General features: G+C 35.0%; 2 protein-coding genes across 2 annotated transcripts; both read left to right on the top strand.

Annotated features, from left to right (window-relative positions):
• Window positions 1-1,972: 1,972 nt before the first annotated feature.
• LOC114748902 (zinc finger CCCH domain-containing protein 23) lies at window positions 1,973-3,344 on the top strand. The gene has a single exon (XM_028937370.1). The coding sequence runs from the start codon at window positions 2,077-2,079 to the stop codon at window positions 3,154-3,156; it is 1,080 nt and encodes a 359-aa protein (XP_028793203.1). The 5' UTR covers window positions 1,973-2,076; the 3' UTR covers window positions 3,157-3,344.
• Window positions 3,345-11,695: 8,351 nt separating this feature from the next.
• Window positions 11,696-13,629, top strand: LOC114748922 (transcription factor RAX2). Its single transcript, XM_028937388.1, has 3 exons — window positions 11,696-11,930; window positions 12,422-12,551; window positions 12,644-13,629. Exons 1-3 carry the CDS (start codon window positions 11,795-11,797, stop codon window positions 13,284-13,286), a joined length of 909 nt encoding a protein of 302 aa, XP_028793221.1. The 5' UTR covers window positions 11,696-11,794; the 3' UTR covers window positions 13,287-13,629.
• The last annotated feature ends 2,670 nt before the right edge of the window (window positions 13,630-16,299 follow it).

Raw genomic sequence — 16,299 nt, 5'->3', positions numbered from 1 at the left:
TCTAAAATATGTCAATAAAAAAATTGGAAGAATGAAAAAAATCATGGAGTACAATGGACTGTGTAAACTGTAAGTAAATATTTCAATAATGCAGAAATAAAACTACAAGGAACCCAAAAATTTGCATTAGCATGGTAGCTTGCTATAATAAATATCGTTAAAATTTATTACAATTTTTCCAAAGATACAATTTAAATTATTTAATACTCCTCCGGTCCTTATTATAAGACCCAATTTGACTTTTTATTTGGTCCTAATTATAAGACCCAATCCATTTTGTCTCTTATATTTATGCATTTTTTCTAAGATAATCCTTCTAATAATGATAGTTTTAGCCAATATACTTAATTAGCAAGGATATTTTAGGAATAACAACACTTATTTATTATAAATAACCAACTTAACTTACTTCCTTAATCTTCTCAAATAAGTCAATTGGGTCTTATAATTAGGACCGGAGGAGTACACAGTTAAACACATATTTTTGTCTTCCGAAAGAACGCACGAACACATATTTTGATACTTGAAAGAAAACAGAGAGAGTTCTAGTCAGTTGACCCGATGTTGAAAATGATGATGAATTTAATTTGCTCACTATTTAATTTTTAATGCAATTTCGGGCTTAAATATTCTTTTATGGGGAAAAAAACTTGAAAACACGATAGGGGTGGAGAAATAATAACATACCACCCAATCGAGTATCGTCCCCGAACATAATAATGAAGGGTTGCGCTCCAGGCTTATAGCGCTGTCAAATAAAATTAAAGCAGAACAATCATATGTTTTGGTCGGAAAATAAATCATAGAGCATTATAACTACAGAAAACTTAATTAAAAAGAAGAAAAAGAACATTACATTGAGAAATGGGCCTGTATGTTATATATGGCCCATGTCTGCTTAATGCATCTCCAAGCCTTCGGTCGTTCTATTGAGTCCAAAAAAAAAAAGCCTTCGGTCGTTCTTACAGACACAAAATAGGAGGATGCCTACTTCTAGCGGAAGCGGGGTAAAAAAGAGAGGGATGAGGAAGTACCATACAAACCCATATATAAAATTGTTTATAAAGCAACGAGAATTCCTGAAGCTCATAGTTTTAATTTTAAACTTAAAACAGAGGATCCCGACATTCTAATGGAAAACAGGGGAAATGCTGCAAAAGTTCCAGTGTTAGTTACAACTAATTTTGATATTTAGGTTTATGCAGAGGGTTATTTCCCACAAAACAAATACTTTTTCAGTACTTAATATAAAATTTATTTAACTAATTTAATTAAATTAAAAAATTTAAGTAAGTTAGTTAATTAAAAGAAATATTACACATTTTTTTAAAACATCATGATCATCTTTCTTAATATTCTTCCTCCCTCTTTTACTTGATTACGGTTGAGGGAGTATCTATATGAATGATTTTTAAAAAAATGATAAATATGAGAAATAGTTTTATATTTAAAATCAAAATCAACTTAATAATTAAGTCTTATATTAAAAATCAGATTAGTAATAAATTGAACTAGTTTATTACTCATCACAGTAATAAGTGTGATGATATTTATCGTTATAATAAAATCTAAACCATTCAAAATTAATTTTAATAATTTTTAAATAAATTTTTTAAAAAAAACTTACAGTAAAAATATTGTATTTATTTTAAATTATATACTTATTAAAAAATATTTTTTAATAAACAAAATATTAAATATTAAACATCAACCATCCATATTAAATTTGAATGGTTGTGATTTAATGAATATCATGACACTCATCTGCGCATTAAAACCGATTCCGTTAACAAACTTATCTCAAAAAAATTAAATTTTATTATATGGATTAAAAATTAATATATATTTTTATTTTGCCAGCCAATTTAATATTTACCAGCCCCATCCAATTCTAGGAGAATAAGCTTGGCATGGGGCGGGTGGATTTAGATATTTTTAAACCATAGTTGGACTTAACCTCGGTTAACCAAACCCACCTCACGTCTTCTCCACCCCGCTGCAGTTTATATTTCCGACGCCTACCTACTGCAATCTCTCATCTAAGGACTCACCACTCTGAGTATTGTTCCTCTAAAAATGGTGATCGGAGAACTAGCTTGCTTGGCCCCGAACTTCCAGAGTTCTCAGTTGAACTTGCCGGATAATTTAACCATCGCATTGCCCGTTGATGGTTTAGCCATCAACTTAAATGGCAATGCCGGTGATTGTGACTATCCACCTTCCATCGATTCCTCCACCGCTCTCCACCCTTTTCTTTCCAGTGATCTGACTCCCATTGATCTGGATTCGCTCTGCGAAGAATTCGACTCTTCTTTTGATGCTTTTTCCAGTGATCATTTCCGCATCTTCGAGTTTAAGATCCGCAAATGCGCGCGTTCCCGGTCACATGACTGGACGGAGTGTCCGTACGCCCATCCCGGCGAAAAGGCTCGCCGGAGAGACCCTCGGAAATATCACTATTCCGGCACCTCATGCCCCGAGTTTCGCAGAGGTAACTGCAAGAAAGGTGACTCGTGCGAGTTTGCTCACGGAGTGTTTGAATGCTGGCTTCACCCCTCTCGTTACAGAACCCAGTTCTGCAAGGACGGAACAAACTGTCGCCGCCGAGTGTGCTTCTTCGCTCACACTCCGGAACAATTGCGGTTCCTTGCTAGTGGCTCAGGCGAATCATCGGAGGGCTCGCCGATTTGTCACGCTTCCTTCGTTTCATCGCCTACATCAGTTCTCCAGCCTTCGCCGATCTCTTCATTGGCCGAGTCTCCGCCCACATCGCCCGGAAATCCCCGACACGGCTGGAGTGAAGTAAGCGCCTCAATGTGTGATGTACAGGGTGATAAGTCGCCTTCAACTCGTGCTCCTCATGTGCGCGGTGCGTTCGGTTCGCCTTATGGGCATGGTATCCATATGGGTTTGGTGTTTGGTTCACCCCGCGGTTCGAACCTCCGACCCGGGTTTTTTAGCCTTCCTTCGACTCCGAATCGTACGGTAACGAAATCTGGGCTTGATACTCTGGACGTGTGGGATAAAAGCCGCCAAGAAGAACCTGCCATGGAAAGGGTCGAGTCGGGAAGAGAACTGAGAGCCAAAATGTACGCTAAGCTCTGTAAGGAGAATTCATTTGGGCGAAGCGACACACAGCTTTCGGGAATGTTCTGACATGAAGAGATCTGTATTGATTATCTTAAAATTCTGTGTATAGTTGGGAAGGAAGTCAAGAAGAGGCTTTTTCCCCCTGTTTCGTGGTTTTTATTTCGGGGAAAAAAAAACATTAAGCTTCAACAATCTCTGTACGATTGATTTCTTCGGGCTGCCAAATATGTGGGAAGCATGTTACCGTGTATCTTTTGTGTTCATATCTTCATGTCGGTGAAGAAATGTATTCTCTTGCAGGCGAATACTTTTTTCTTAGAAGTATGTCGGTGATGGGGAATATAGATGTCCCAGGAGAAAATCTTTTGTATAAAATGTTGTTGGATTGATTGTTTGGATTCATGATACCATGAGACGTGTGGGAAGATTGGATCTCCTCATGACAAATTAAGACAAATCGTTTTCTGCTGAAGAAAAAAAGCCGGTGTTTGTCTTTGAGCTCAGATTCTGATACACTTTTAACTCGCTCTTCTTGGGTCCAATTTTATATGCTGGTTATCCATGCCCTTCTGTTGAGGCTTTCTTTCCTCATCTACGTGTTAGTTTATTGGGTCCCTCTTCTTCGGCTATAATATTGGTCAGTGACTCGGTGCTAGTAAACTTATCAGAACTCAAAAGTTTTATATGCTGCGATCATACGGGAAATGAAGGAAGAACGTGAAACTGGGCATCTAATTAAATAACATACGGCAATCACATTATCACCTTCTAGGTGAGGTAATTCAATGGCCATATGGCGGTGTTTTCAATAGAAGGAATGGCATTAACTACAATTGGCGGATCAAAAAAAAAAAGTATTGATAAGCCAAACGTTCCTTGGTTATTAAGAAAGGATAAGGATTATGGTGGTGATAATGAAGAGGTAATAGAATTTTTTTTTTTGGGGTCAGAAGGAGGTAACAGAATATTAATGCCAGCTCTCTACCCAAAGAGAAGAACATTAGTATATAAAATCGTGAAGCGATGATCGAGTTTATCTGAAAGGAGATCTGATCAGATGGGCAGTGCAAGCGTGGATAGTGAAGCTGACACAGCAACCCTTATCCACCCCATAAAATATCTTCAAACTTATCCACTTTATGCCACTTGGTCCTCAGAGATCCTTTAATATAATTCGAGGTTCGATAAAATCCATGTAGGAGACAATATGTGGTCAAGGATGAAAAGCTGCTTCAGGAGGGGGGCCCTTCAAGTAAAGCAAGGTCCCACTTTTTTTTTTTTTTTGGACTCAAAGGTCCCACTTTGATGAGCAGTGAAGCGTAAGGCAGACGACAAATGAATATGGCGATAAAGAAAAGGGTCGGGTCCAAGGAATGAATGAAGCAAGAGACAAAGTCGGACGGTGGATTCTCAATTCAGTCATAGTCCGACCACGTTTTCATGACTAGGAAATTTTACTGGACCTGGCAGATTCTCCAGTGCCGTGCTGCTCCCAAGATTTGCCATTCTTATTATATTTCCATCTCAATCCCAAATCCTATCGTTATCCTAATCCCCCTCTTGAGAAAATCAAAATATGCTTTCATCATTAAGCAACTGTCTCATTATGGATTGTTTGGTGGCGAGTTTTTTTTTTTGATACACAAATTTTAGGAAAGGGGTCGGGCTCACCCACGATCCAAGAGTTAGATTTCCACGACTTTACGAACTAGGCAGGAGAGTACACATGCCTCCACCTCTCCCTGGTTAAAGAGCATTAACCACATGGGAATTAGCCCTAGAAGAGGTCGCTTCCATTTAGCTGTGGTGATACCTCCTCCAGCGCTGTGACTGGAGCCACAACAAAGTGACACTCTCTAGGATCGAATCCTCTTCCTTTGGTGAGAGTGTCTAACCCTTTCACCAGCTGAACCCACGGACGAAGGGTGTTTGGTGGCGAGTTACTAGTAACCCAGCATCCACATTCAATAAATTAATCATATTTTTTATAACAATAATTTATTAGTTTAATTTCATTTTGGTGTTACCTTTTGGACGCTCGTACTCGAATTTGAGACATCACCATGTGTTTTGTGATTGTCATTGGCGTGTTGTGACTTTTGTGGCGGCTGGTGCATGAACATGATATGATGCCTAGAGTTTTTTATTTTTATTTTTTTATGGCTGAAAATTAGGCATGGGGTTAAATTAAAGTAGAAAGAAAGACAGACAAGAACTTTGTGATTTAGCAGTAGTATGAAGACTCCCTTATAGGTAAAACTGTTAATACTTATCTCACTAAACAAAAAGTAGAGGAAAAAAGAAAGTATGTTCATAGAATGAGGCAGATATCCTCTTAAATGGATTAAAATTTAATTTTGTCGATTGCTTTATCTCAGTGATTAAAATTTATTTCTCTTGCCTTCGGAAGGTGAGACATCTAGGTTGAGATTTTAATTAAAATTTTTCCTATATGGACGATGGGACCGCCCTTTGAACAATTTTATTTGAGGCGAGTTCGTTTGTGTCATTTGTGTGGTTTCATTTGAAGTGTTCCGCTCCACGATTCACACGCGCACATATTTTTTTTTACCATAACTTGTCATTGTCATTAATTTTAGTTAAAAGTAAAATATGATTTTGATCAAAGCATGTAAGAACAACTTTTGTCTTAAACCAACCAAAGTTTGTTCATTTGATGGTTTCATATTAAAACTCTTTTAACAAAATCTTTAATTTTAATTCTTATGGATTATTGAGTACGGGATATTTGCATTCTTGTCAAAACAATTTTTATTATTCAGATTTTTCCGATCAAGAAAAGAGTCAATTCCAATATGAATTAGATTAATTTGAGCTTCTTATATGCAAAGATCCAAATTTTCATAACAACTGTGTCAGAAATTTGTGGGAATTAAAAATATATTTTTTATTCTTTGGTTGACAGACGACCCGTCCAATTAATTACAAAATTTACTTCATTAGGAACCCAAAAAAACTCTTAACTATAATTGAATTATTCACTGAAGTGATAACTTCAGTCAAAATATCGCATCTCTACTATGAAGATGGGCAATTTTTAAACAAACAATAAAAAGGGATTTTTCCACCATATTCAATTGGTAATAGCTTTGTCACTATCAAGTATCAATAACAGATGTCGAATGCACGTACTTTTTAGCTCATGTGAATTTTTCATAAATTTTTATCTTGTGTGAGGCAAAAAAATTAAAATATTCAGGGAACAGTGGCTCCCTAAATCCCCCTGTCTCTGCTTCTGCCTCGTGCGGCAATATTTCATGAACACGTCTTAATATTTACAATCACTAAATTGACAAATTTAATGTATATTGACTGAATATAAAAATTTCTTGAATCTCAATTTTGGAATGGACTGGATGATGATCGAAAAGCATTTGATTAAAAATTTAAATTACAAGTTATGAGGACATAATTAAGTTATGCTATACAATAACAAATTGTACCGTAACTCTTCAGGATATTAAATATTTTTAGTTATTTAAATTATGTTGATTTATGAATTAATATATGATTGTAACTTTTAATTAAAAAGGTATTACTTCAAAAGACATATTTTCAAGGTATCATTTCAGGGTCTATGTAAACCCCTTTCATCATTACTTCATGTGCACATAACACAAATATACAAACATATTAAAATTAAATTCATTCTCTTTATCTTTGAGTATACACAGAGACACATATAAATGATCACTTTGCAAAGGCTATTATTGTTTTGGTTTGAATATTAAAAGTACAACCCATGTTTAAGGATTTTTATTGTATCTTAAAAGAAATTCGTCCGTCAACTCAACTTGTATTCTATAATGAAAAGTACTATACACGCCTTTAAGACATCGTGTATTATTTTTTTCTTCACTTCTTTTTGTATTTTTCAAAGAACCATTCCCGCAAATATCGTGGTCTTTTTTTCCCCCTCAAAAAATCAAAATCCAACAATTGCGTATTGTCTCAATGCATGTAAGCAACTATCTGCAAGAGAGGTCGGGATGAGTGACTTGTTGACTCTGAAAGGGAGGGAAACAAGAAGTAAAACACTGCACGGGGACTAACTGTGTAATTGCCAGTATTTTAGTACTAACTCTGGTTCTATATTTATGATGTTGTTTGACTTTTATTTTGATCATAAATATAAGATCTCAATTCACTTTATTTCTAATATTTATATATATATTTTTCCTAAGATAGTCCTTCTAACAATGGTAGTTCTAGCCTATACACTTGATTAGCAAAGATATTTCAGGAAAGACAACACCTATTTATGGTAAATAACTAACTTAACTTGTTTTCTTAATCTCCTCAAATCAGTCAACTAGCTTTTATAATTAGGACCAGAGGTAGTATTATTGCGAATCATAGAGAATGTTATGCTATCAGAAAGGATGAATCCTTTATTATTGAATTTTCTTAAAATGTACTACTTCTTGTCTTAATTATAAAAGCTAGTTGACTTTGAAGAGATTAAGAAAAGAAGTTAAGTTAGTTATTTGTAATAAATATGTGTTGTCTTTTTTAAAATATCCTTACTAATCAAGTGTATTGGTTAAAGCTACCATTATTAAAAAGACTATTTTAGGGGGAAAAAAAAGTATAAATATGAGAGATAAAGTAGATTGGGTCTTATATTTAAAATCAAAATAAAAGTTAAACAAAATTTTATATTAAGAATCGGAGTATTTATTTTTCGTTTATCATCACCCCGTTTTCTTCCTTGTTGATTATTGACTCGCGTTTTTCCCCCTTTCCCCACAAAGCCATTAACCACGATGAGTGGGCGCATCGTATTTGTAAGCTGTAGCTAGAAGGCACCAAACGGGTAGAAAGCCAAACGGAACCTGTGGTACGAAGGGTGCACGGGTTATCAGACTTTTTGCAATAATAAAATGTGTTTAAAAAACACAGAGTTTGTTAGTTTCTTATGCATTATCTGTTAATTTAAATATGCTTGTGTCCTCAATAATGCATTGGCTTAATATATACGAAAAAGATTAAGTTTTTTTACTTTATCACTCTATTTTAAAAAGGATTAAGCGCATCTAATATCTAAAAATATTTTATTATGTGCATTTAGTGTCATAAAATTATTTATGATATAATTTCATTCTTAAAGTTTTTAATTGGCAGTGTCGTCTAAAGCTAACTTTTCAATTGGCTTGAGGATTAAGTTGTTGAGTATGGAAAACAATCAATGATTTTAAAAGTAATTTTACAGTATACGAAATAAATATGTGAAGGAGTTTATTTAGATTTATAAAAAAAAAACTTTTTAAAAAATACTTATGGGAGTATCCAAACATCTGTTAATCTTAAAGCGGCATATGACAAGATACATGGCCCAATTCCAGAATTAAGAATGATCGTAACTTTGTTGTCTGTTTCATTCTTGTGGTGGATATATAATTTTAAGCTTATTCAATCACCTTTAAGAAGAACAACAATTGAATGAACACATTATAAGATTTACTAATTGAACTTTAGCATTCGAATTTTGAAGAGATATGTACACAAAAGACACCAAATATGCTAGGGTAACAAATTGAGAAGAAGAAATGGGTGTGAAGATTTTTGGAGGCTTCCCTCCCTTGCGTTATCTCATCAGATGAGATAAATGTGTTTTGCACAATACATTTATTGGATGGCCTTGATTCTACCATGTTACCGCCCGCATTTTGTGAAAATAGTAATTCTTTTGGTTTTTTATATAAAAGTTAGTTGACTAATTTGAGTAGATTAAGATAATTTATTAAGTTAGTTATTTGTATTAAATATGTGCTGTCTTTCCTAAAATATCTCTGCTAATTATGTATATTAGTCAGAACTATTATCTGATGTAATATTTAACATATACAACTACAAAAATTACTTTTAAAAAAATAAAACACAAGAAAAAATGTATTGGGTCTTATATTTAGGATCAAACTGAATGTTAAGTTAGTTCTAATATTAAGAATCGGAAGCAGTACCACATTAGTGTAAGAATTAAGAAATATGCTTAACACTTTTATATAAAATACTATTTCCGATTTAAATATAAGATTTTGTTTATAATGTATATACCGATTTTGATTTATCCACTCCAAACTGAATGATCATAATGCTTTGGGGTGAACGAGGGGAAATTCAGTACAAGACATTTTGGGGGGGGGGGGAGAGAGGCCCACAGAGGCGGGTCTGGACCGTCCTCTTTACCGATCAAAGCAAGTCGGGCCAACCCAAATACGCGCGCGCGCACACATGTATGTTTATATATTTATGCATGCATAAAACAATACTGCGGTCGTCTATTGACCCCGGCGCCCCCGCTCTGTATACGGACGAATAGGTTTTCTTTAAAATAAAAAAGAAAAAAGAAAAAAAGAAAACTGAGAGCATAGACTACAAAATGGAATTCTAAAACTGAAACGTGATGTTTGAATAACCTTGACGACATCATGAAGTCCGTTGAATCAAATTTCTTAATCTGAACAATTTCTTAATCAATTCTTTCTGGCCATTTTGTGCCTCTTGCAGCCCAGCATGGTGATGCATGTACGTCAGTTATGGCTTCTCACGGGATGGGAGGTGGTTCACAACAGCTCTGCTAACAATTAAGCACAGGGAAACTCCTTCGCCAAATTCCCTATCCATTTTATTGTTTGGTTTGAATAGTATCGATTGTCATACTCATTTAAAAGACGTCCTCTTATTTGGCGCCACTTCAAACACGTACGTCAAGTTATACATGCACAGATTTGTCGAGTTCGTTGAGAGCTATGGGGCATCACTTCCGCTGTACGCTTCCGTCTTTATTAGGGGCTAACTGTGAGCTAAATGGAGAGTGAATTATTAAGTTTAAGAACCTCAAGGATATTCTGAATAAAACATGGTCAAATGTCAAAAAGGTCAGAATATATATATTCCTCCGGTCCTTAATATAGGATCCAATTCTTCAATTGGTTTTGATTCTAAATATAAGACCCATTTATCATATTTATCAATTTTCTCTAAATTACCCCCATGGATACTCCCTCAACCATAATCAAGTAGAAGAAGGAGATGAGGTATTAAGAAAGATGATTATGGTGTTTTAGAAAAAATGTGTCATTTTTCTTATAATTAACTAACTTACCTAACTTTCTTAATCTAATCAAATTAGTTAAATGGGTCTTATATTAAGGATCGGAGGAGTATTATATTTGCTGTCTGTCTTTTGTTGTTGAGAAGAAAAAGAACATGAAGGCAGATAACCTGAAGTCAAAAGGTGGCCAAGAAAAATAACCTGGAGAGCCAGAATTAAAGCCAGTCATTGACATTTCCAGCTACCCTGCTCTTCCCAGTTGCCATTAAAGATACATCCCCCTGCGAACAAATTATCCGAGGCTTTGGAAATTAACCCGGAAAAGTTCAAGGTTTCACGGGATAAACATAGAGCTTTAGCACGGCACCATCATTTAGGGCCTTTGAAATTTTCACCCTCGCTGTAATTTTCCAAGTTTCTAACAACCACTTCAATTTCACTCACACAAGTCGCCATCCACTGTACTTAATTAAATGGCCACGACGTTAGATTTATGTCTTTTTTCTTTCTTTCTTTTGGACTTATTGGGTTAAATTAATGTGTCTTGAATGTTCCGCCTCTGACCGTCTTTTAAAATGTGTGAGCAGAAGTTTCCTTCGCACGCCGATAAAACAATTTAATTATTAGGACAGTTATTACTACTTATTGTTGCTATTAGATAAACAATAGATTAGACGACAAAAACACAAGTTCAATTGTCTTCTTCGACCTAATTATTAGTACATTTTTTTAATTTTAAATGCAGGGTCCGCAAACATTAATTTTGAATACTGATAAAATCAATTCCTATATTGTATGATGTGTTTTTATAAAAGAAAATCAATAACTTCTGAATAGTAGTGATCAAATTTGATAAATATAAGTTGCCTCAAGTTACATATTTTGTTCTTATTAGTTTTTAAAATATAAAGTCTATTTTATTAATAATTATAATGTGTCCTGTTAGTATGTTCTATCACACTTGTGGGATTGTATAAACCAATATTTAAAAGGCAATTGCAGTACACACAACAGCAATTAAGATATAGCTGTATTGTTAGTATGCATTCTATTTATTGAAAAGCAAACTTTGCATTTTTGTCACTACAAAACTAACTTTACAAAAAAGAAGAAGAAGCAATCATCAGGGGAAAAAACAATTATTAATACCAATTAATATCATATTATTAGTATAATTAAAATGAAAGCGTGGCGCAGTACAAGAGGACGACTTAATTTAAGACAGAATTAAATAAAAAATATCTACAATTTTTTTAGATGAAAAAGAATACTTTTATTGACTTGACTCAAATAAAGTATTTTTGAAAGACTTGTTATTAAATTTTAAATGGCAAAATAAAGAGTAGCAAACATCAAATTGTGCTTTATTTATTTATTTAGTTACTAGAGACGTTAAAAAACGTACAAAAGCTGGATCTTAAAACAAGATGAGAGCGAAACAAAAGAGGAGTGTGCCACAGAAAGTCAAGCCGTAGGTAAGGGGGATCCAACCTTATAACCCCACTCTCACCAGACGCCCCCGTTGGTGAAAGAAAGTCACTCGAGCGTTGTGTTTTATAAGTACTGGTCCCTGCTTCACTTCCAAATCTCCTTCCTATCTCTCTTGCTCTGCTTCTAAAAGAGGCCATGGGAAGAGCTCCTTGCTGTGACAAAGCCAATGTTAAGAGAGGCCCTTGGTCACCCGAAGAAGACGCTACTCTCAGGACTTATGTCCAAACTCATGGCACTGGTGGTAATTGGATTGCATTGCCCCGTAAAGCAGGTCTCTCTCTTTTCTATTTCCTTATCCACTACTATAATTTTTCATCTCACCTTTTCCATATCTGTTGTTCGAATTTGTTTGCGTTTCTTCTTTGACGGTACTCATGAGTCTGTGAGGTTGAGAATTCCATTTACAGAGCAGGGTTTCTGTTCTATTGTTTCTTGCTTCAATTTGAAATAACCCTGCACAACAGATGGTGTTGTTTTGCGTAGCAGGACAACCATTTGCTCAGATTCCTAGGCCTCCGCCAGAAAACCTCGTTTTCGGCATATATGCCTTCTGTCTCTCTGCTTTTTTTGTTTTGGTTTTTTTTTAAATAGTTTTTCGGCGTATCTGTAGTTTCAGGCGGAGGATGGGAGTTCTCCTCTGCAGCAACTTTTTCCAGAAGCAGTCATATTTTTCTGTTCTGATGTTCACAAAAAAACTAGACTGATGTATTTATTTATTTATTCTCAAACGTTTGCCTCAAGTGACCTCGTATTACATCACAGGCCTTCGGAGGTGTGGCAAGAGCTGCCGTCTGCGGTGGCTCAATTATCTCAGGCCAGACATCAAACATGGAGGCTTTACTGAAGAAGAAGACAACATCATTTGTACCCTTTACGGGCAAATGGGAAGCAGGTACATATTTCCATATCATCAATACATATTTCCCCTTTTACTAAAAAGTCTTTCTTAATTAACTTAGTATCGTGAATTTTGTTATTCTTCAGATGGTCTGCCATAGCCTCTCAGCTTCCTGGCAGAACAGACAATGACGTGAAAAACTACTGGAACACCAAGTTAAAGAAGAAGCTAATGGCAGGAAAAGTGAACCTCAAAACAGTGACCGACACTCACACTACTACTCTTCCTCCCACCCCATTACTACTGACTCATAATGTTCAAATCCAAAACCAAAATTGCGATTTTCCTACTGCTTCGCAAAACCTCACTTCATCATCTTCCTCAACTCTGCCTATCCTGACGGACGCTAATTCTGGGTTTCACATTAACACTTATCACGGCATGATCACTTTTGACCCAACTCAGTTATACAGTCCAGGGTTCACAGATGTCTCAGAAATCAACGCAAGCTCAAGCATGATGTCCTTGTCTCAGGAAGGTTCAAGCATTTCGGATTCATCTTTAATTGCAACAACGGAGAACAAATGTCTATCGCTGCCGGATCATGCTGGCGGCGGCGACGAAGCAACCCAATTGCTAATGAACTTGGGGTTTGGATTTCCCTCTGACTTCGTCAATAGTGGCTTTTACACCTCCCAAGAGAAAGTTGGTGAATTCGCTTCAAGTTTCTATCCTCACGAGTTGGTTGATTTTGGCTATGCTGACATGAAGCCGCTGGGACGAAATTGAAGGGTGTTATTGATTAATTAGCATTAACCACAGTTTCAAAAAGGAGGATTAATTAACACCCGACTCAGAAGGGGGGGAGAGAGGAGAAGCTGACATCTTTACAATTACTTAGTTCCTGTGTGTGATTTATAATTTACTAGCAGTTCTCGTGTGTTCATAGACATGGACATATAATGTAGCTAGGCAGGTCAAAGTTTGATTGGAACATATAAGAAAGATCAAAGATTATTTAGTAAACACTTTGCCTCTCTCTGTGTTAAGGTTCATGCATGTTTTGGACAATGTCAATGTGGGGTCCACTAGACGAGGTTAATTACTCTTTGTTTTTTGGGTTCGAAAGAGTGGGATGACATAAGCAGGTTGGCCAGTTCCTTGCTGGTCAGTGGTCACGAAAGTTGCATGGAGCTATATATGAGGCCAATTCAAATCTCATAATTCAATATTATGTCCCTCTCACACCCCAAAAAAAAAAAAAAAAAAGAAGAAGGAATATTCTCTCTCCTCGCTTCCCTCGTGATGCATTTTCAGCCCTCATAATAATTTTAATTATCATCCTTCAGAACTCTGCAGCTAGCTCGTGTGTGTGTGTATGTACGACAGACACAGAAATTAAAAGCCCATAGTATTAAATGTAACGCAAATTCAAATATATTCAAAGACATGGATGTATCTTTAATTTCCCTCTCGTACTCGTACATGAGCGTAAACAAGCTCAGAAGGCAGACGAACACAAGAGAGGTCGGCATCCTTTTCCATCACAAACTCTCTATTTTATTGTTCACACCTCAGCTTATTCAGTACGAAACCTTTGTCTATCTAACAATCTCTAACCAAAGGGAGTTTAATTAAACTTTTGCTTATGGTCAAAGTCTTCGAAAGCACATAATTATAATTGTCACCCCACACTTTAAAATATGCCATATTTGCTTCGAGTCAAGGCCACAGAATATGACTTTTAACCATATGTGTTTGGGGGAATCTTAGGTCTCTGGCCAAAAGAAAATTAATTTACTCATTTGCTATTCGTGCATGTGCCAACCATGCCATATATATTTGACTTCACTGGCTAGTGACACTGCTTTCAATTAATCGCTGCCCACTTGATTAAATAAGAGTGCTTTTGTATTTATATAAATCGATGACATACAAATCCGATCCAAAGCGCTAAATCAGGATGATTATTAAATGGATAGCTAGCTTAGGTTATGGGGGGTTTTGCGGTATAAATTAAAAAAAAAAAAAAAAAAAGAGGAGAGGAAAGGCCTCTCTAAAGTTGGCCAGACACTTTGTTTCTTCTAATGTCTGTACCTAGGAATTTAAGGGACCTGGTCGCATAATGTCAGCCATTTGCTTCTCCATGGCGTTATTTGTGTGGATGAATATTCCTGTGCCCAGAGCAACTTTCAGAAGAGAGACATATATATTGTCATAATAACACAGGATTTACCCCATATTCCTTTTTTCTCTAAACAGGCATTCCTTCAACATGTGGGCTGTCAGAAATACTAAAATAACCTATTTTTTAGTTAACAAGGGAAATAAATATCATTTTCGACTGCGAGTCCAGATATATATACACTAAATTAAATTATATCATCATCGTTATCCCTTTTTTTAATGCACAAAAATACGATAAATAGAACGGAACATATTTTTCCTGTGCTCTCCGGTTTTATTTTTTTAATTGGAACGGTAGATAGGGTCATCGCATTCTGTTTTCTTTCTCTTCAACTCCAATAGCTACATGAATGCACAGAAGTTGACGGGCGGAGAGAGACACGTTTCGCAGAACGTGTTACCAGCAGACGAAACAATTTGTCTACATCCACGTTTAATAAACGTTAATCATTTAATTTGCTTTAATTTGATAACTACATTATATTGTTGTCCAGGGGAAAAAGGTTTAACTACAAACATGTTGTTATTATAATATAAGACGAAATAATTGTGTCCAGATCTGGATGGAATACCTGGTTGTTGTTCTTATAATATACGTAGGACAGTTTACAAGTTTAATCCGCAACTTAAGATAAGTTTTTAAATTGAAACACATGAAATGAGAATTTTGTCGTCTGTTCTTTTTCACACACACACACAACATATAAATATATATATTTATTTATATGAAGTTAAAAGCCTTCTGAGTTTCAAGGATCCGACCCTGATTCGTTTACTTGATTGTTTTCTCTTTTTTAAAAATATTTTTTTTGAAAAAAACTAAGAACAACTAGAAAACAGACACACTTGCGATTTCTTCACTTCAATAAGGTGGAAATTGGAAATTCAACTTTCGAGTTAAGTAAAGCAAATTGATGAATCCGTATATATGAGGAATCTTCTGACTGGCGGAAATAGAGTGAGGAGAGAAGGATGATAACATTAAAAAAAATAAAATAAATGTGAAGTGTCATATATATGTTCTTGAGTAAAAAGTAGGCCTAAAGTATTTTCTTGGTCTTTTAACTTTACATAAAGTTTTATTTTGATCCCTTAATTTAAAAAAATAAACTTTTAGTCCTCTAACCTTAGAATCATTAACAAAAGAACGATGATATGAGCTCTTGAATATTGATAAAATATTACTATAATATGAAGTTTAATTTTTTAAAACAACCATAATTGTTACAAAAAAATTATTATTTAAGAATAATAATTTTTAGGGTTAAAGGACTAAAGTATACTTTTTAAAGTTAAGGAACCAAACTGAAACCTTACATAAAGTTAAATTACTAAAAGTATACTTTAACCTAAAAAGTAATAAAAAATAATTGTTGAGTAAAAATACAAATATTTCTTAACAAGTATACTTATCAAGTGGTATATTCTATTATTTAATTATTAACTTGTTTCGGATGCAACTGTGTCGACATCTAAGATGAAAAAAAATAAATAAATAAAATATGGATGATGGTGACTGAGAAGAAGCATGAAATTGCGTGAGACGGTGAAACTTATTTGAGCAGCAATAGCATCATGGGAAAAATTCCATCCAAAAATTAGGGGACAAGATGTA

This window comes from Neltuma alba, unplaced genomic scaffold (genome assembly GCF_004799145.2).
Source record: "Neltuma alba isolate B1F8T4 unplaced genomic scaffold, ASM479914v2 tig00000938_pilon, whole genome shotgun sequence".
NCBI classification, from domain to species: Eukaryota; Viridiplantae; Streptophyta; class Magnoliopsida; order Fabales; family Fabaceae; genus Neltuma; species Neltuma alba.
Note: the sequence above shows the minus strand (reverse complement) of the source record. Positions and strands in the feature narration are given on the sequence as shown.